The 20238-nt window shown below is 47.9% G+C and overlaps 1 protein-coding gene across 2 annotated transcripts; it reads left to right on the plus strand.

Annotated features, from left to right (window-relative positions):
• The first annotated feature begins 1912 nt into the window (after positions 1-1912).
• Positions 1913-17887, plus strand: TCHP (trichoplein keratin filament binding). Of its 2 annotated transcripts, XM_003419356.4 has the most exons (13): positions 1913-2017; positions 2864-3051; positions 5614-5824; positions 6591-6647; positions 7433-7501; positions 8202-8375; positions 9264-9376; positions 9566-9632; positions 10595-10767; positions 11570-11651; positions 13457-13642; positions 14151-14294; positions 15384-17887. In XM_003419356.4, the coding sequence occupies exons 2-13, from the start codon at positions 2864-2866 to the stop codon at positions 15414-15416; spliced, it is 1497 nt and encodes a 498-aa protein (XP_003419404.2). In that variant the 5' UTR covers positions 1913-2017; the 3' UTR covers positions 15417-17887. The 2 variants fall into 2 exon arrangements, with proteins under 2 accessions (XP_003419404.2, XP_064128414.1); XM_064272344.1 differs by having other exon boundaries at positions 14151-17887.
• The last annotated feature ends 2351 nt before the right edge of the window (positions 17888-20238 follow it).

Below are 20238 nucleotides of genomic sequence, written 5' to 3' on the forward strand. Positions count from 1 at the left end.
CCACCCACTTGTGGTATTTCTGTTATAGCAGCATTAGATAACTAAGACACCTGTAGATCTATTTCCCAAAAGCCAGCCATTGAAAACCCTATGGAGCTAAGTTCTACTCTGACACACATGGGGTCGCCATGAGTTGGAACTACCCCTAACCCAGCTCCCAGCCATCTTCGCTGTTTTTGCTGAGTGGCCTTTTATAGTTTGTTCTCATGTATACCTACATTTGTTATTCCTCCTGTTGTTAATATTATTAAAACACAAAATTGGGGCTCTGGAAGGCAACCCTGTCCTCCCAGGGTCTTTGAACACACCCTGTCTAATCCTGTATCTTTGTCTTCAGGAAGGGTGGGGAGCCCAGCCCAAGTTGAAGGGAGCCAGTGTGGTTGATGTTGACACGCTGTGAAAACACGGTGTGGATAAAAATGCCTGGCAACGCCATCTGCTAATTAAGTGAGGGGCGTTGTGCAGCCTCCAACACTGTCACATGTCAGCTAACGGACAGCTGGTCCCATGTGCTCCCATCTCCCCATTCCTGTGTCTCCTCTCATGCTAGGATACCCAAAGGCAGGTTCGAGGAGAGTAGCCCTGTGTAGCTGCATGGTGTGAGCAGCATCCACCCTGACCATTCCCCGCCAGGGCCTCCCCTCCCAGCCCTCTGTGAGCCACAGTCCTCAGCCTGTTAATATCGCCGAACTCTTTATGTGGCCCAGATGGCCTGAAATGTGTAATGGTGGCTACCAAACCAAAAAACCCGCTGCCCTCGAGTTGATTCCAGCTCATAGCAACCGTGTAAGACAAAGTAGAACTCCCCATAGGGTTCCTAAGGCTGTAAACTTTATAGAAGCAGACTGCCACATCTTTCTGCTTCGGAGCAAGCGGCTGGTGGGTTCCAACCGCTGATCTTTCCCTTAGCAGCTGAGTGATGGTGGCTACAAGCTCCTAGAGAAACAGATGGGAGACTCACAACTTCAGGGGGCTGGGTGTCAATCCTGCCTCCTGTCCTTGCTGTGTGACCTCAAGAGAGTTGCTTCACTTCTCTGAGCCTCAGTTTCCTCATCTGCAAAGTGAAGGCAACAAGGGAGGCTTCAGCAAGGTAATAAATGTTAAAACATCTGGCACATGGCAGGTGTTCAAGAAATGTGAGTTGCTTTGCTTCTTGCTTTCTTTCATCGTTCCCTTTTTTTTTGGATAATGGGGAGAAGGGACTCAAAGTTGGGGATCTACTCATTGGTTTTTAACAATAGAAGGTTACCAGTACCCTACATCTATTTACATCGGTAGTCTCTGCCTTGGTTGCACACCAAACGCACCTAGGCAGCTTGGAAAAACTGATGCCCGGGATCCACCCCCCCGAGTGATTTGTCTGGGGTTTAGTCTGGGGATCGGGATTTCTTAGAGCTCTCCAGGTCATTCTCATGTACAGTCAGGCGGCTTATATTCTTTTCCTCTATCCTATCCCCGTGATTTCCTACCACCCTTACCTTCATCCCCCTAGGTTACCGTGTACTGAACGGATTCTTTTCCTCCATCGTTCCTTATTTTAAGGACTAGTGATCTTTAGGAGCCCAGGTGGTGCAGTGGTTAAGCACTTGGCTGCTAACCGAAAGGCTGCCACCAGCCGCTCTGCGAGAGAAGGGTGTGGCCGCCTGCTTCCATAAAGATGATAGCCTTGGAAACCCTATGGGCAGCTCTACTCTGCCATATAGGGTGGCTATGAGTCGGAATCCACCCCACGGCGATGGGTTTGGTTTTGGGCTTTCTGAAAAGCGACAATTGCTCTTGATCGCCCGCCCAACACTAGGAGGCGCCAGAGAAAACAGACGCCTTTCTTTCTTCCGCGCGCTCAGTATCGCGCTGGAGGCGGCTTGGCCCTCGCGACGCTCCGTCGCCAGGCCCGTTGCCGGGACAACGAACTTTGAAACGGCTGGCGTCAGTGCCGCGCGGCCTGCGGGGAGATTGTCCGGCTTGTGGGACCTTGGCCTGGGTGGGTCGCTTGGGAAACTCCAGGACCCAGAGAAATGTGAGTCGGGAGGCTAGCTTCGTCCGGGAGCCAGCGTGGGGCCCAGGACAGGGTCCCGGCCGCTGTCGGCCCGCAGTGGCGGGAGCGCGGGTTGGTCTGGGGACACGAGGACAGGGCGCCCGGATTCCCGTCCTCACTCTGCTCCGACACTTGCCGCTGTCATCCCGCTTGTCAGATGTGGATGTTGAGGCTCAGTGTCTCCATCTGTGAGATTAGGGATCTGCCCTCCATGATGGCCCAGAGCACTTTCAGCTGCAGCACCTGGTCTGGGGACTGCCAGGGCATTTTGGTTCCAACACACAGCCTGTCACAGTTGACAGAGCCTGGAATCTGGACTCAGACCAACGTGAATTAGAACCGCATCTCTTTTATTTCCTCCATTTCCTGGCTGAGTGTTCCCGGACAAGTCATGTCACCTCTTTAAACTTAAGTTTTCTTATCTACCAAATAACAGAGGTGGTTATAGGGATGAGACTGCTCCTAAGATGTTCCTTAAATGATTGTCACTGTTACTTTATGCAGGGTATAAACGTCCCCAAGGAGTGGTTCTCTGTCTCTGTCTTCAGTGCCCCCGATAATGGCTGGCCCACAGCCAGTGCAGCCCACATTTATTTAAGTCAGCGATTTGCAGTGCTGATAGCAAATCAATTTTAAAATGCCGTTGCCTGGGCGTCACTCTTAAGATTTTCTGATTTAATTGGTCTACTATTTTTTTGAAAGCTCCACCAGGCGATTCCAATGTGCAGCCAGGGGCGAGAGCCATTGATTAGAGGGATGAGGCCGAGCTCGGGAGGGTTCCTGGGGTTTGCAGTTGGCTCACTTTCCTGCCATCGCTGTTCTCCTCAGATGGCACTGCCCACACTGCCCTCCTCCTGGTGCAGCCGGCGGCTCCTAAGTCAGCAGTTGGCACGGCAGCGAGAGCAGGCGGACCGGCTTCGGCAGCAGTGGGATCAGAACCGTCGCTACTTTCAACTGTCTGACATCTGCAGCTCCAAACAGGCAGAGTGGAGCTCCAAGACCTCCTACCAGCGGAGGTAATTGCACAGTGACTGCCAGTTAGATGGAGGTGGGGCCTGCTTGCTGGTCACGGGATGTGGTGTTAAGGGCCCTGGGAATGTGGCTTGGCTTGACATCATGCCTTCTAGAGGGATTTGCTAACAGCAGGGATTGCCTGCATGGTGGTGATGGTTTTTCCAACTAAGAAAGATAAAAGATGCTTAGCTTCATTAGCCTTCAGAGATATGCACATCAAAACCACAATGAGATACCATTTAATTCCCACTAGGATGGCTTAGATTAAAAAAAAAAAATCAGAAAATAATGTATGTTGATGAGGATGTGGGAAAATTGGAGCCCTTATCCATTGCTATTGGAATGCAAAATGGTATAGCCATTGTGGAAAACAGTGTGGCAGTTCCTCAAAAAACTAAAAATGGAACTACCATATGACCCAACAATTCCTAGGTATATACCCAAAAGACTTGAAAGCAGAGACTCAAAAAGAGACATGTACACCAATTTTCATTGCAGCACTATTCACAATAGCCAAAAGGCAGAAATAACCTAAATGCCCATTGACAGATGAATGGATAAACAAAATGTGGTACATACATACAATAAAATATTACTCAGCCAGTTGGAGAAATGAAGTCCTGATACATGCTATAATATGGACGGAGCTTGAAGACATTATGCTGAGCGAAATAAGCTCACAAAAGGACACATATTGTATGACCTCACTTATATATAAAAAGACAAGGAAAGGCACACATATAGAGATCAAAATTTATTAGTTTTTACCAGGGGTGTGAGGAAGAGTGGAAAGGGGGGAGGTTAATGGTGAAGGAAAAATCACATTGATTAAGGGCACAGTTGCACAGCCGATTATTGTAATTGCTGTCAATGAGTTGTACACCTGTAAAAAGTTGAATTGGCAAAAGTGGTATAATAGATATGTTAACAACAACAACAACAAAAAGCTGCTTATGTGCAGCCAGACACCTTACGGGATTTGGTTCCTTGGTTAGGAGGTTTATGGTCATAGTTTCATGGGACACTCCAGTTAATTGGCCTAAGAACGTGTTTAGTGCTTCTGTTCTACCTCCTAGTTCATTGTGTAGTGCCTGGGGTCTTAAAAGCTTACAAGTGGCCATCCAAGGCACAACAATTGGTCTCTAGTCACCTGTAACAACAGCAGAAGGAGAGTCAGGAACAGGAGGAAGATATGGAATGTGGGCTAATAGCTTCCATGAACAACTGCCTCATTTGCTGTGAGACCAGAAGAACTAGATGGTACCTGGCTGCCATTACTAAATATTTTGAACAAAGATTCCATAGAAGAATGCTGATCAGAATTTCAAATTCTCATGGACTGTAGACTTTCTGGAGCCATGGAAGGTAGACAAACTCCTGAAACTGTTGCCCTGAGATAATCTTTAAACCGTAACCAAAAATATCCCCTGAAGTCATCTTAAAACCAAACGATAGTTTAGCTTAACTAGTAAAAAAGACCAGCCTTGACATTATGCTTTTTTAAGAACTATCTATATGGGATCAAATTGACAACAGGCAACTTGAAAGATTAGATGGGAAGCTTAGGGGCAGTGAGTTTGTTAATGGGGGAGGAACAACTCAGAAAAGGCTGAGAACGGTTGCACAACTCCAAGAATGTAACCAATTCACCAAATTGTACATGTGGAAACTGTTGAATTGGTATATGTTTTGTTGTGTATAATCTCAACAACAAAATAAATAAAATTTAGAAAAAAAAAAGACAAAACAATACAGAAGTGTTTGAAGCAGAATTTAGAAGTCATCTTGTAATCCCACATCTCTATACTTCTGTATAAAAACATACATACATAAACCAATTTTTATAGAAATACATGTAAAAATATAGAAGTTAAAAGCATAGGCTTTGGAGTCAGACAAATCTGGGTGGAAATCCTGTCACTTGCTGCATGAATGAGCCTCAGTTTTCTCATCTTTCAAATAGGGCTAAAACAGAACCTCCTTTGTAGGACTTATATGATAGTTAATATAACATTCACGTAAACGTGTATATACACACACATACATACACATAAACTGGTTGCCACTGCATTGACCCTGACTGATGGTGACCCCCTGTGTGTCTAGAGTAGAACTGTGCTCTGCAGGGTTTTCAATGGCTGATTTTTTGGAAGTAGATTGCCAGGCCTTTCTTCTGAGGTGCCTCTGGATGCACTCAAACCTCCAACCCTTTGATTAGAAGCCAAGTGCGTTAACCTATTGCACCACCCAGGGACTCCACAGATATGTATATACACACACATATGTATACACGTGTATACGTACATACACATATATACACACGTGTTTACATACATAAAAAAACATACACATATATGCATATGTACACATATATCTTAGCCCCGGCACACGTAATTGTTTTAAAAAATGAGCTGTTACTGTCATCACATGTACGTAGAAGCCTGTTGTACATGTTCATGTCACCGCGTTACGTCCGCCTCAGCCTCTTACCCACACAGCTGAGCAGAGCCTTCCACCATGCGTCTGCAGCACCGTTGATTTATTGTGGACTCCTCCTCACCCAGCATGCATGCCTATCAGCGTGAGAAGATGAAGGAGGAGAAGAGGAGGAGTCTGGAGGCCAGACGCGAGCGACTCAGGCAGCTTATCCTAGAGGAGCAGGACCTGCTGGCCAAGGAGCTGGAGGACCTGAGGCTGAGCATGAACTCGCGGGAAAGAAGAATCCGGGAGCGGCACGGGAACCTGAAATCGGCCCGAGAAGAGCAGAGGAAACTGGTAACTTCTCATAGGCCCTTAGTAGGAGCATCCCTAGCCTGCCAGTGGGTGCACATGGGTCACCCCCAGGCACACTGGTCCGCTGAGGTGGCCGCTGACCCCAGAGAAGCCGGGAAGAGCATAAGTGTTGAGTCCTTAGTCAGGGAGTGTGTTTTGCATGAGCTGACTCTATTATTTTGTCCCCTTGAGTCACTGCACCCAAATCCTTGCCCTTTATTCCATTTCCGTGGTTCTGCAAAGGTCTGGGTGTGGAGTATTTTACCTTCCAGAGTAGTTGGTGGAAGGGAGAGCCCCAATCTGTGTTTTTAGCCTATGTTTTCACCCTGGGAGTGCAAACAGTGATGTCAAGCTGAGCTACTAACTGAACAGTTGGAGGCTCGAGTCCACCCAGAGGTGCCTTGGAAGAAAGGCCTGGTTATCTATTTTCTAAAAATCAGCCATTGAAAACCCTGTGGAGCACGGTTCTACTCTGACACACATGGGTTGCTGTGAGTCAGGGCCGACTTAACAGCAACTTTGTGTTTGAACATATTGTGAAACCCCTAGGTCAGACCTGTCTGTAGCCCAGATTCGGCTCTTGTCTCACTGCTGTAAGAGTCCTTTGCTGACGGGCTCGTGGAGCCATGGGTGCCAGGCCCAGTGCAGTGAGCACGTCGAGTGAGGGGCTTTGAGCCTGGCTCCTGAGCTGGCCTCTGTTGTGGGCGTCAGAGACGTGAGTGGATTTGACGAGTGACATTGTGCTTCCCTTTTTATATTTTCCTGACAGGTTGCTGAGCAGCTTTTGTATGAACACTGGAAAAAGAACAACCCTAAACTTCGAGAGGTGAAAACCAAGGAGATCCTTCCATTGAATTGCCTAAGTAGATGAAGTCGTGTTTTCAGACAGTTTTAAACTTGCATCTTGTGCTGGGTTGAAACAGGAGGGAGCACTGCAGCACCGCACAGAGGACCTGGTGTAGCCTGCATGAGCGGTCCCCGGTCGTTTCACAAACATTTACTTAGCAGCTCGTGTAGGGTTTCCACATGGGCGTGGAGAAGATATGAGGTCCCTGCCATTAAGGAGCTCGCAGTCCAGCAGGGAGACAGTGGGCAGATGGATGCAGTGCAGGATGCTGGGAGCTGGGCCAACCTGGGGAGATGGGCACGCAGGCAGTGCCTCCACTCAGTCAGCGCCTGGGAGGCGTCTGAGAGGAGAGGCTGGGGTTTGGAAGGACAAGGGCCATTAATTCAAAGGTGCAGAGATGAGGGAAGGATGTTCTAGATAAAGGTGACCACGCTGCCAACCAGGGTGGCCTTTGAAATCGTATTTCCAATTCCCTGTCTGCTGACTTGGAGAAGTTTCTGGTAACTTTCTTCTAACTCTTGACATTGGCCTAGAAGTACCTGCTCCTTTGGTTTTCTAATTCAGCATTCAGACTGGATGTGTTGGGGCCAACCTGCACATGCTTACTGTTCCAAAGTGGGCACCTGGGTCACTCTGAGTCCTCACAAAGAGATGTCATGGTCACATTCCAGTGGTGGCACGGAAGGCAGCACACTGTCCCCCGCAGCAAGTATCTGTCAGATGAGCCAAACAGGGAGTTAATATTCTCACCCTCTCATCCCTAGATTGAACTGGACCTTCACAAGAAGCATGTGATAAACTCTTGGGAAACACAGAGAGGGGAAAAGAAACAGGTATGGTATACAACTCTGGAAACAGTCGCCTATGCTGTGGCCTGAGACTGTCTCTGTCTCTTTGAATTTATTTCTTGTTTTCACTGCTAATGATTCCAAGTGAGGAACAGATTGTTTCCCAGTTTACTAAACACGTGTTAAAACTGACGGTTGGCTCTTAGGGGTACTAGGATCCTCTGAGATAGTTTCCAGGGGCAGAACAAGACCAGGTGGCCAGAGCCGGCAGGCCTCCACAGGGACTTCTAGATGGAATGTGTGCCTTTAAGGACATTTTTTTGTCACTGGCCAGCTCTCTTGATGTAATTGCATCATAAACTCAATCATGGCTTAACAGTGGCATCTACAGGGGTAAATGTCCAAACATCTGCTGAACCCATTGCTTTGCCTTTGGGTTCATTTTGGAAAGCATTTGGTTGGATTGTGGAAGGGGAGGAAACCTGCATTCCCGGCATCCCCAAGCCAGGTACCTCCTGAACGCTCCTGGCTACTTTCCTGAGGGCAGCCTCGCTCCCCTAGCACAGGGAGGGACTGAGCCCAGGAGGATGCCCCCTTACCCAGGGCACACGCCCAGGACCACACAGTGAACAAGCCGTACTCAAGGCAGATGTGCGGGCATGAGGAACTGCAGCCTGTGGCCTGCCGGGCTGGGGTGGGAGCCAGATCTTTGAGGCTGACCCCTGATTCATTTGGCCCCATGTAGCAAGAAGCTGCTAAGGAGGAAGAGAAAAAGCGATATGAAAATGAATATGAAACAGCCCGAAGGGAAGCGATGGAACGGATGAAAGCAGAGGAGGAGAGGCGGCAACTGGAGGAGAAACTGTGGGCTGAGGCGCTGCTTCAGCAGATGGAGGAGCTGAAGGTGAAGGAGATGGAGGTGAGCACAGGCCCCACCACGGCCTCCTTCCTGGCACATCTCCTTGCCATCAAATGGGAGTTTAAGAAGCTGTTCTCAATAGAGATTGTATTGGGAGACGTGGTTTTACCAGATGCAACAACAGCTGGGCTCTCCCGTCCCTCGCATGAATTCCCATCTGATGTTTTCCATACCCCTAGGTTGTGTGCCCAGATCCTAGGACGTGAATGATGTGGAGACAATATACGTTCTCTAGACGTGTTTAGAGACCTGCTGTCCCAGAGCCTTCTTAGGACTGGGATTTTTGGTGCGCTACGTGGCCACAATTCAGTCTGATATCCTTAGCACAGAGCTCTCCACTGGTAGCAGGTCGTGGGTCTCAAGGCATAAACCATGAGGGTTTTTGGTCCACGGTGCAGTTTCCTGGTGGGGCTGAGTCTTCCCATTCAGATGAGGCGAGGCCCTGGGCTCACTTGGCCCCCTTGTCCCTCCATTCCCCAGGACTGAATGGTTCCATAAACATAATTAGTGCCACTACTTATACTAGGTGCTAAGCGCTGGGGCAGTGCGCAAGGCCCACAGTCCCAGCCATCACGGCAGGAGAGTGTCAGGTGGGGAGACAGACGTTAAGTTCAGTAAAGTGGGGACAAGTACCGGGTCCCGTGGGAACATGGAGCCTCCTTGTCTGCGGAGTTGGGAAAAGCTTTTGGAAATGGCTTGCTGAGATGGGACAGGTAAGCAAGTAAAGCTGGGCAGAGGGGCTCAGTGCCCCAAAGGTGGGAGAGAACATGACTACCAGGGTGGCCAGGCCAGCCCTTGGTGCTTGTGTCTGCCAAAACTGGCAATGAGCAATGAAGGCCGCTCTGATTCCCTTGATCTCAGTTGCATTTCCTGTCTTTGTGACCACAGGCGACCAAACTGAAAAAGGAGCAAGAAAATCTGTTGAAGCAGCGGTGGGAGCTGGAGAGGCTGGAGGAGGACAGGAAGCGGATGGCGGCCTTCCGTCAGAAGGCAGAGCTGGGGTGTGTGAGGAGGCCCTGCTCGCCCCTCCCAGCCCAGGGCCCTTCCAGGCGGCAGGCTCCTTGCTGCTTTCCCAGCCTTGTGTCTGGGGCCTGGACACTATAAAGTATACGACCTATAGTATGTAGTTCTCTAAGCTGTTTAGTTCTTTATAAGATACTGACGGCAGTCTCTGTTTTGCTCACTTGTAGGCGATTTTTGAGACATCAGTATAATGTGCAACTTAACAGACGTACACAGCAGATCCAAGAGGAACTGGTAAGTCCGCAGAGACAGCCTGGCCTTTCTTCCACCCTCTTTTGAAAACAGTGTTTTTCATTGCTCAGTATATGAGTTCATTCTTGTACAAATTAAAACGTAAAGTGAGATTCAACCTTGAATAGCCCCTGTGATCCCTGCCCTCCCCAGAAGTGACCATTTGGTGTGCATCTTTCTAGATATAGTTCTCTACACACTCACCGAGAGAAGGTTTCTGGTGCTTGTTTAAGTATAACTGAAGTTGCATCCTGCAGTGTGTTTACCTGAAGAGATCTCGAATATTTTTTAAGATCAGTGTATTCAGGCTGAGCATGTTCTTTGTTCTTTTGTGGTAGCTGCTCGGTATTCCTATCACGTGCTTTGGGGAGCTCCCTCTCTGAGACAGGGACAAAGAGAGGGAGCAAAACCGCTCTCCTCCCGTCCCCGTCTACGCCAGTCAGACAACCCCAGGTAGCAGCGTCACTGCTGCTATTCTGAGTCTTTCTTTACAGCATTCCACGGTAGAGATCACATAAAAGTAATTCTCTTACTAATGGATATTTGAGTTGTTTCTGATTTTTCCCTCTTACGTAAAGCCGCCACAAACATTCTGTACATATATCTGTGCAGTTCTGTCACTGTAGTCTGTGTTCCTAGAAGTGGAATCGCTGCCAGAGTGTGTCCTAAAAAGCTCTGCCCGTTTTCAGTTCCACAGACATGTCTGGGATCACAGACACGCACGTGATGGCAGAGGGTCTGTGTTAGGGAGAGAGCTCCTGGGCCTCTGCAGTGTTTAAACCATCCCTAAGCGATTATTCCATGTCTGTTCTGAAAAAGCCATCCCACATCTTCCCATGTCTGCCTGGAGAGCATTTGGAAGGCTCACAACCCCCTGCTCTCAGGAGAGCGCTCAGCAGGTGGTTGGCTGCTGCTGCTCAGGGCTCTGCCCAGCTCACCGCTGCATGTCATCCTGCTTCCTCTAGGAGGCAGACAAGCGGATCCTCCAGGCGCTCCTCGAGAAGGAGGATGAGAACCAGCGCGTCCAACTGGCCAGGCGGGAGCAAGCCCTGGCCGATGTGGCATGGATGAAGCAGGTGATCGAGGAGCAGCTGCAGCTGGAGCGGGAACGGGAGGCGGAGCAGCAGACGCTGTTGAGGTGAGAGGTGGTGACTGTCTGGACGGGACCCTGTGGGCCTTTGCTCTGGGGCCTCACAGGCCCTGCTAGTCACAGGAAAGTCGCCACTTGTTACGGAAACTTCTATCCATGTTGATTTGTCCATCATTCCTGAGGAGCACATCTTTGCTGTCGGGTCCAGCTTGTGGTGGGGTGTTTCCCTTTTAGGTCATTGAAAGTGGAAGTCATGGTAGAGAGTCAGGATCTGTTGATCTAAAATCTTAGAAACTTGAAAGGCTGTATATTAGAGAAGTGCTGAATACTTCTTAACTCTATTAAATGGGTCTGGATCCCAAAATTAAACTAGTAGAGTCAAACCTGAGAACAGGTCATGTTTTCTGAGCACTTACTGTGTACCAGACACGAGGATTTAATGCTGATGCCCAGCCGTCAGGGCACGGAGACTCGAGGGCGAGCCAGCCTGGCCCCGGGACAGTGGTGAGGAGGCTCCGGCACAAGCCCTGCCCCTCCTCTCCCAGGTCCTGATGACTTCCTTCACCACGGGCTTAAATGGCCGTGGTGGTGGAGCATTCCAGGTGTTGTGTGTAAGGAAATGGGGCATATTAAAAAAGGTAATTTAAAGTACTCATGGTAATACTTTCCGTGAATGTTGCCCTTCATTTTAAGCTTTTAAAGCTTGTTTGGGTAGGTTTACTTGAGGGCTGGCCCCACAGGAAGCCCAAGATGTGCGCTCACCGATACTTTGGGGCCCTGTTTGTTCTTTAGTTAACGTTCTGCCCTCGGTGGTGGTAGGGGCCTGCCCTCATCTATGTTGTTTGCCTAGGGACGAGGCTAAGGAGGTGTGGGAGAAGAGAGAGGCAGAGTGGGCCCGAGAGAGGAGTGCACGGGACCGACTGATGAGTGAGGTAATCGCCGCGCGCAGACACGAGGGGCCATCACGTCGCTGGGCAGGTGTCCAGGAGTCACTGACCACAGCCTGGCCCTCAGATCTTCTGGGGGCAGAGTCTTCTCTGGTCATTTTAAATGGGATTTAAAAAGCATGATAAAGGTAACATAAGCTTATTAACAAAAAAACTCAGAATGACAGAAAAGTGAAAATGAAAAAAAATCCAGAGCCCCATCATCCACGTAAGCCAAACACCAGACCCATCGCTGTCACGGCAGCTCCAGCTTCGGGCGACCCCGTCTGTTTCCGAGTGGAACTGTGCTCTACAGGATCCTCATCCACAGAAAAACCAAACCAAGCCTGTTGTGGTCCAGTCCCTTCCGACTCATGGCGACCGGATAGGACAGGGTAGAACTGCCCCCTAGGGTTTCCAAGGAGCGCCTGGCGGATTCCAACTGCCGACCTTTTGGTTACCAGCCGAGCTCTTAACCACTGTGTCACCAGGGCTCCTTGATCCACATCCTTGATCCACATCACCACTACTAATTTCCTCCTACTCTTCTATGTATATTTTTAAATACTGTGTTATCTTTGATTTCAAGCATCTTATCATACTATTACATCATCTTCCCAGATATTATTTCAGGGCTGCATAAGATAACCTCACGTGGGTGTATCATAGTTGGTTTAACCATTCCCCACGTGTGGGTATCCTGGTATTTTGCAACTCTGAGCCAGTATGAGAAACACCGCAATGAACATCTTGGTACATAAGGTTTTTCCATATTTAGGCATTTTTTTCCCTTAGGGTAGATAACCAGAAGTGGGCTAAGTGGGTTAAAGACTGTAATTATTTTGTCAGTGTATAAGTAATGCATAGACAACACACCTCGGTTATGAGGAAATCTTTTGGGAAAAAAAATTGTCTTCTTTATCCATGTACTGAAAGTTATTTTAAAATGGTTTGTAGCATGCCAGTACAGTGTATTTTGGAATTCATGGGAAACCGGGTCTCAGTTGGTGATGTTTCACTTTTGTGAATACCAAATATTCTCCAGCGTCTTTTGATTTTCTCCATTTTAAATTCTTCTCCGGGTTGTGGCCACTTTCCATGTCCCCTCCAGAGAGCATAAATGTGGGTCCCATCCTGACCGCGTGCTGGCTTTTGGGTCCTGAGTCCTGACCGCGTGCTGGCTTGGTGGAGGGTGTGATTCTGCTCTGTGGCCAGGGCTCCACCACAGCAGGCCTCTGCTGCTTTGAACAGTAGATTCAAACCCAAGATGGTGGTGAGGCTGTGACCCAGACTCTGCCTCTGGTCATAGTGGCTCGTGGCTTTTTTTCTTTTTTTTAGAACCCACTGATAGGGAGCGAGACATACCTTGTTTCTGGGGAAGGGCATCACCTACAACTTCTTTAGTCTCTTGGTGCTTAGCCAGGTGTTGGGGGTGGGTGGGAAAAGCCTCTGTACCCTAGCAAACGTGGCAAACATTGATTGGACCAAATTCTGTGGTCTGGACTTGCCTTAAAAAAAAAAAAAAGTTGCCATTGAGATGATCCCGACTTACGGCAACCCCACGTGTGTCGGAGTAGAACTATGCTCTGTAGGAGGGTTTTCAGTGGCAGACTTTTTGGAAGTACGTCACCAGGCCTTTCTTCCCAGGTGCCTCTGGGTGGATTCGAACCTCCAAGCTTCTGGTTAGCAGCCAGACACTTAACCACTGCGCCACCAAGGCTCCTCTTGACTTGCTTTAGTCTTAGGCTTGTAGAACGAGTATCTGTTAGAGTCAGACTGGAAGCTTCCCTTTTCCTTTCTGCTGAGGACAGGTTCTGACGGGGAGACAACAACAAATCCAGGAGAAGATTGAACAGAATCGACGTGCACAAGAGGAGTCCCTGAAACACAGGGAGCAACTCATCCGCCATCTTGAGGAGGCGAGAGAATTGGCTCGTCGGGAGAAAGAGGAGAGTGAAGAACTGAAGTCGGCGCGGAAACAGGAGCTAGAAGCCCAGGTGGGGCTCACCCCAGGGGTAGGAACAGTCTGCAGGAGCAGCAAGGGGGCGCGAGAGCCTTGGCAGTAGCCCCAAGGGAATGAGCCCTGCTGGATCTCAGGCCATGCTTCTGAGTCAGAAGCCCTTGACTGATTCCGCTGCCTGGCACTGGGTGTTGTCCCCAAAGTCCACGTGTGGGGGTTCAGTGCACTGCTTTTGTTTCCAGTTGAAACCCGGCCCACATGATTGTAATTCAGACTCACTCCAGTAAGTTACTGAATTCAGTACCTGATACGCAACACAAAGTAGTCCTCAAACATGGCCTCATCCAGAGCTTTTACAAGGTGCACAGTCCCATCCACTTGACCTTTTTCAGTCCCCTAAGTTTCCCTCCTGCTCATTGGCACGTGCCGTCACCGTTACTTAGCTCTGATTCCGCAGCTGGGCAGAACCAGGGCTCACCCTGTGGTCAGAGGCAGGACTCTGCCCATGGGCCTGTGTCATGGGTGACGTCGCTCTTGATACCCAGGTTGCAGAGCGCCAGCTACAGGCACTGGAAGAGGACCAGCAAGAGGAGGAGGAGGAGGAGGAGTCCAGGCAGGTGGAGCAGCTCACCGACACCCTCCTCCAGCAGGAGGCGAAGATGATGGCTGAGCAGGGCTATCGGCCCAAGGTAGGGACCACTGCTGCCGAGCCAGACTCCAGCCGGCACCACCCTTCAGGCCTATGCATAGCCTTGTGCTCAGCTCTGCTTTCCAGCCGTCCCGGGTTCTTTCCCGCTTCTCTTCTCTTGTATCTCTCTCCCCGCCTGGTAGGGAACCTCGACCCAGGGTCTGTGTTGGTCCTCGGTTGGATCTCAAATAGCCCTTGAGGTGATTTTGCTTTGGCTGCTGCCACTGCAGCCCTCAGATGGTGAGCTGCATGCCTCCCCACCCTGTGTGGGGACAAAGAGCGATCTCAGGAGAGCACTGTCTACCGCTGACAAGGGGTGAAAGAGCGGTGGCACCAGATCTGACTACAGACAGCCAGAGCCCTGGTGAGCAGGAGGCCTGCTTCGGGTCCCTTCCTCCTCTCAGGGCCTCTTGTTGCCTTCTCCCTCTTTGTGATCCTCTCCTCTCCTGATCTCTGAGGCATCTATCTCTCCCTGTCTAAGTACCTGAGTGAGCCCCCTACGCAGGACACCTTGGGAGCACAGAGAAGCAAAGGCTGTGACCCTGTCTGAGGGAGCTGCTGACTAGGGCACCAGTGATGATGAGGGCAGCAGGCCTTGCCTCTGCCCCTCCATTACTGCTGGGCTGAGGAGCCCTGCTGGGGTGCCATGCTGGCCGCTGGTCAGTGTTCCCAAAGTGCCTTTCCTGGGATGCATGCTGCAGAAGAGAAGGGGCCGGCTCCTTCCATGGTCAGGTAACTCTGGGAAACTGTGAAACAGAGTTGGAGCAGGTACTTCATTTGCTGTAGAACTTGAACATCCCAACACAGTGTTGGCTCTCCAAGAGGTTCAAGGAACAGCATTTTCTAAACTCACCTGACCATGGATCGAGTTTCTCAGAATCAGGGTCCTACAGAGCACATCTGAAAATGTTTCTGAGGGCCGGTACCTTTTAAAAAGGTATCAAGTGCCTCATTTATGGCTTAGGGTCAAAGCTGTGAATGAAAACAGCCATTTAAGCTGTGCCTTTAGCTTGTACTTAAAATGGGACGAATTCCCAGTGCTCCAGAGGCTGCTCATCTGACCCGTCATATCTTTTCTTTCTCTTCCCAGACTTACGGACATCCCAAGATTGCTTGGAACTGACCCCGTCTGTCCCGTCAGCACAGGGAGGGAGGATGTTGGGGTTTGTGATGTGCAGCCACCAGGCGCTTTTACAATATTCTGTTACAGTCCGGGTGTCAGGTGCCGTAAAGTAGTTCCGCGGTGCCTGTTCAGGTGTGTGATGGATGACATGGATTGAGGGCTGGCCAGACACGAAGGTGCTGAGGAAGCTCACACCATGAGAGGCCCTTCCTGCCTCTCTTCTCCAAGAAAGCAGCTGTTACCGGCACGTGTTTCCGGTGCTGTCAACAGTCGTAACGTGTTTATAAATAGGTAAGGCTTGAATCCATACTGGGAGCTCCCAGCCATGTTCCCTGACTGGGGCATGTTTTCCTGTTGTTGTCTTCTTCATTGTCAGCCTCCTAGCTAGAGATGTGGGCAGGCTTTTCAGCTGTTAAAATTACCATTTAAAATTTAATTTCAAAATTCTCTTGAAAACAGGCTAGTAGGTCTTGGTGCAGTTGACTTCACAGGGTTATGGCAGAGTCGTGTCCTGTGTGTTCTGAAAGAAAAGAACTTTTAACCAGTTAAAACCCTGAGATAGAGTCTACTTGGTCCACGGATGCTTTGTGGAAAGGTCGAGGATTGAGGAAGCGTTTTGGTGGAGTTTTCATAGAACACTGGGTGTGGGTTTGTGATGGATGTTAACAGTGGGTGTGATGGTTGTCACCTGGTTGCCTAATCTTCCAGAGGCACAACAGTGTGGACCTCTGGTGTCTTGGGAAGGTCCCTCGGTCTCAGCTCAGCTGCGTGCAGCTTTCCAGGATTTCCAGGCCCAGAGGAAGGGGCACTGAACCTGAAGACTAAGAAGCACAGATGGGCCAATGTGGCATCCTGTTAGATGAACTCTCTACAAAGAGCTACAGGTCCCTTGCAGCAGTAATATTTTTATAACTTATATTTGTTCCATACTCTTTCTCGCAGGTTTCAGTTTGCATTGCATTGTGTACAAGATTCCATATTTCAGTACATTTTCACCTGTATTGCTAATTACAGGGCATAATTACATGGTTCTGAAAGCCACAGTTTATTAAAAATCCTGAGTCTAAGGGCCGCATTGCCTTTCACTTCCGTTGTGCTATGAAAACACAGAGCTGTGGATTGCCCTGGAACCCGCTTCTCATTGCCCTGTCTTGAATGTCTCTGGCTGTGCTCCCCTGAGAGCATCACTCCCAGGGTGCCAGTTCTGCTCATTTCCCTCGTCTGCTGGCCCGTCATTGTGCAGTGGAGTTCTGGTCTGACCCTCTGGGCTCCACGCATGCTATTGTTGTTCTTAATAATTGCTGGAAGTGAGCTGTATGGACGATGTATTTTTACTGATTTAATTCACATTGCCTACAGGTTTGGACATTTCTGTGACTGGTCACATTTTATAGGTTATGTTCATTTTTCTTGTAAATGCGGTGCTGTTCCTCCCTCTTGTTTCCATTGGCGTTTCCTCTAAATAAACCACAGAAAATTATTAGCAGTTACATACTGACTGAGTTCCAGGACATAACCAATGTAAATAGAATGCCTAGTAAATAGGCACTCAGATACTTACTAAATAAAATTTATTTCTTTACTTACTTTTTTGGCTTGTTCGTTTTTTTGTGGCCTGGCGTAATCTTCCTTATCAGCATTAAGAACTTTGTTACACTGGCTCTCTACCCTAGAATAATACTGAATACATGTTTTATCACTAAGCGGAGCCAAAATATTTGTCTTCTAAATTTAGGGCCTCCACTCTTAAACTATTTCTATTATACCCCTGTTCCTATCCTTTCATATGTAGTTTGATGTGTGCTGGTTCTATAGACATATATTGGTTTTCATCATATGCATGTGAAAGCTGGACAATGAATAAGGAAGACTGAAGAAGAATTGACGCCTTTGAATTGTGGTGTTGGAGAAGAATACTGACTATACCATGGACTGCCAGAAGAACGAACAAATCTGTCTTAGAAGAAGTACAACCAGAATGCTCCTTAAAAGCAAGGATGGCGAGACTGCGTCTTACATACTTTGGACATGTTGTCAGGAGGGATCAGTCCCTGGAGAAGGACATCGTGCCTGGCAGAGTACAGGGTCAGCGGAAAAGAGAAAGGCCCTCAACGAGGTGGACTGGCACTGTGGCTGCAACAATGGGCGCACACATAACCATGATTGTAAGGATGGCGCAGGACCAGGCAGTGTTTCGTTCTGTTGTACATAGGGTTGCTATGAGTCGGAGCCAACTCGACGGCACCTAACAACAACACTGTCTCTCAGCACCTTTTTCTACTTTACTGTCAGATGAGTGATCTTGCAGATTATTCTTCAGCGATTCTTCAGTAAAGGGCAGTTCCTTTAGTACAATGGTGTGGAAACCACTGCTAATATGAAATGATTCTTACCTCGTTGTGTACATAACGAAGATTTTCCCTCTTTTCCTGCCCCTCACTCAGCACGTATTCTCTCTAGGAAGGTGTCAGGCCGGGGGGAGGCTGTGGAGCCAAACAAGAAAATAATGCCGGGAATCAGCCCAGCCCACGATAAGGAGACATCCCTGACAGGCACAGGCCCGGCTGTAACTCGTGGGACTGCAGAGACTGTGCAATAAATATATTCAGTACATTTGTATTGCTTTATGGATATAATGAATATTTTTTGCACGGTCTGGGTTTTTAATAGTTTAATGTCTTTAACAGCATTGGCATTAGCAGTTCCACCCGTGAAGCTCAGCTGCTAACCAAAAGGTCAGCAGTTCAAATCTAGCTGCTCTTTGGAATCCATATGGGTTTTCTTTATTCTGTCTTGTAGGGTTGCTATAAGTTGGAATTGACTCAGTGGCAATGGTTTTATTTGATATTGAGTAAGAACAGACTATAAGAAGAACAAACAAATCTATCTTGAAAGTACAGCCAGAAATACGCCTTAGAAGCAAGGATGGCGAGACTTCATTTCACGTACTTTGGACATGTTATCAGGAGGGACCAGTCCCTGGAGAAGGCCATCATGCTTGGTAAAGTAGAGGGTTTCAGTGAAAGAGAGGAAGACCCTCAATGAGATGGACTGACACAGTGGCTGCAACAATGGGCTCAAACATAGCAACAAGTTTGAGGATGGGCAGTGTTATATTCTGTATACACGGTCACTGTGAGTCAGAACTGACTTGATGGCACCTAACAACATTTGATATTGCAGGGTCTTCATTTTAGAGAGGCATTTATGACAATGTTATGAACAATTAAAAACGGTGCAGGGGCCCTCTCTGTACTATTTTTTCAACTTCCTATGAATCTATAATTATTAAAAAAAAAAAAAATAGGATCTCTTCATGACTCCTAGTGTAGGGGAAATTTCTTAAGACACAAGGAACACTAACCATAAGGAAAAGATTGATAAACTTGACTATATTAAAAAAGCTTATCATCAAAAGATACTTAAGGAGAGGGAAGAGATGTGCCACAGAATAGGAAAGGATATTTGTAACCCATATAAGCCATAAAGGACTAGTGTGTACAACATTTATAAATCTATGAATAATTAATAAAGAGAGAACCTAATAGAAAAATGGGTAAAAAACTTGAACGGGCACCTCAGAAAAGAGGAAATCTAAATGGCTAATAAACATGAAAGAGCATTCAACCACATTATTATTAATTTGAACATTTTATTGTGGTTTAGGTGGAAGTTTACAGAGCAAATTAGTTTCTCATTAAACATCAGTTCCAAGTTTGAATGGTGTCTAAGGGTCATAGTCTTGGGGGTTCCACCAATTTCTGTCAGACCAGTAAGTCTGGTCTTATTTATGGGTTTGAATTTTGTTCCACATTTCTCTCCCACTCTGTCCATGACTTAACTATTGTTGTCCCAGTCAGAGCGGTCAATAGTGATAGATGGGCACCACCTAGTTCTTCTGGTCTCAGGCTAGTGGAGGCTGTGGCTCATGTGGACCATTAGTCCTTTGGACCAATTGTTCCCTTGAATCTTTGGTTTTCTTCATTCTCCTTTGCTCCGGATGGGAAGAGACCAATTGTTATATATTAGATGGCCACTTGCAAGCTTTTAAGACCCCCAGTCACTTAACTCACCAAGGTAGGATGTAGAACACTGTCTACATGGATTATGATATGCCAGTTGACCTAGACATCTGCCCTGAGACTATGGTCCCTAACCCTCAAGCCTAGTATCTTAGTCCCAGAAGTGTATGGTTATAGACAGGAAGTTTTCATGACTGTGTCCCCTGTGTACACTATTGCATACATGGGTATATTTGTGGCATGTACACACATAGATGTATATGAGTGTACTTCCATATACCCTCCAACCCCTGTTCAGTTTATATATCTACTTATATATCCAATTGTATATTATTTTTTGTTATTACTGTTGTTACAGGTTTGTATTAGTATTTATCATTATTGCCTTTTACTCTTGTGTGCCTTTCAGTGTCTTCTTTTACTTTGACTATGTTATGCTGACTTCCCCCGTATTGTGTATTATCTCTCCCTTCACCAAAGCTGGAAATCCTTTGGGGCAGTTCTACCTGTCCTATTTAAAAAAAAAAAAAAAAAAAAAACCTGTTGCTTTTGAGTTTCTCCAGTCTCTCTCAGGCCAGTAAGTCTGGTCTTTTTTTGTGAGTTAGAATTTTGTTCTACATCTTTCTCCAGCTCTGCCTGGGACCCTCTACTGTGATCCCTGTCAGGGCAGTTGGTGGTAGTAGCCAGGCACCATCTAGTTGTACTGGACTCAGTCTGGTGGAGGCTGTGGTAGTTGCGGTCCATTATTCCTTTGGACTAATCTTTTCCTTGTGTCTTTAGTTTTCTTCATTCTAGCTTGC

This window comes from Loxodonta africana, chromosome 19 (assembly GCF_030014295.1).
Source record: "Loxodonta africana isolate mLoxAfr1 chromosome 19, mLoxAfr1.hap2, whole genome shotgun sequence".
In the NCBI taxonomy this organism is placed as follows: Eukaryota; Metazoa; Chordata; class Mammalia; order Proboscidea; family Elephantidae; genus Loxodonta; species Loxodonta africana.

Excerpts from the sequence above, each read along its gene's own strand:
- TCHP (XM_064272344.1), top strand. The coding sequence starts at position 2,864 with ATGGCACTGCCCACACTGCCCTCCTCCTGGTGCAGCCGGCGGCTCCTA. Across the intron at positions 6,648-7,432 it reads ACAACCCTAAACTTCGAGAG|ATTGAACTGGACCTTCACAA; the intron begins GTGAAAACCAAG and ends TCTCATCCCTAG. Across the intron at positions 9,633-10,594 it reads AGCAGATCCAAGAGGAACTG|GAGGCAGACAAGCGGATCCT; the intron begins GTAAGTCCGCAG and ends TGCTTCCTCTAG.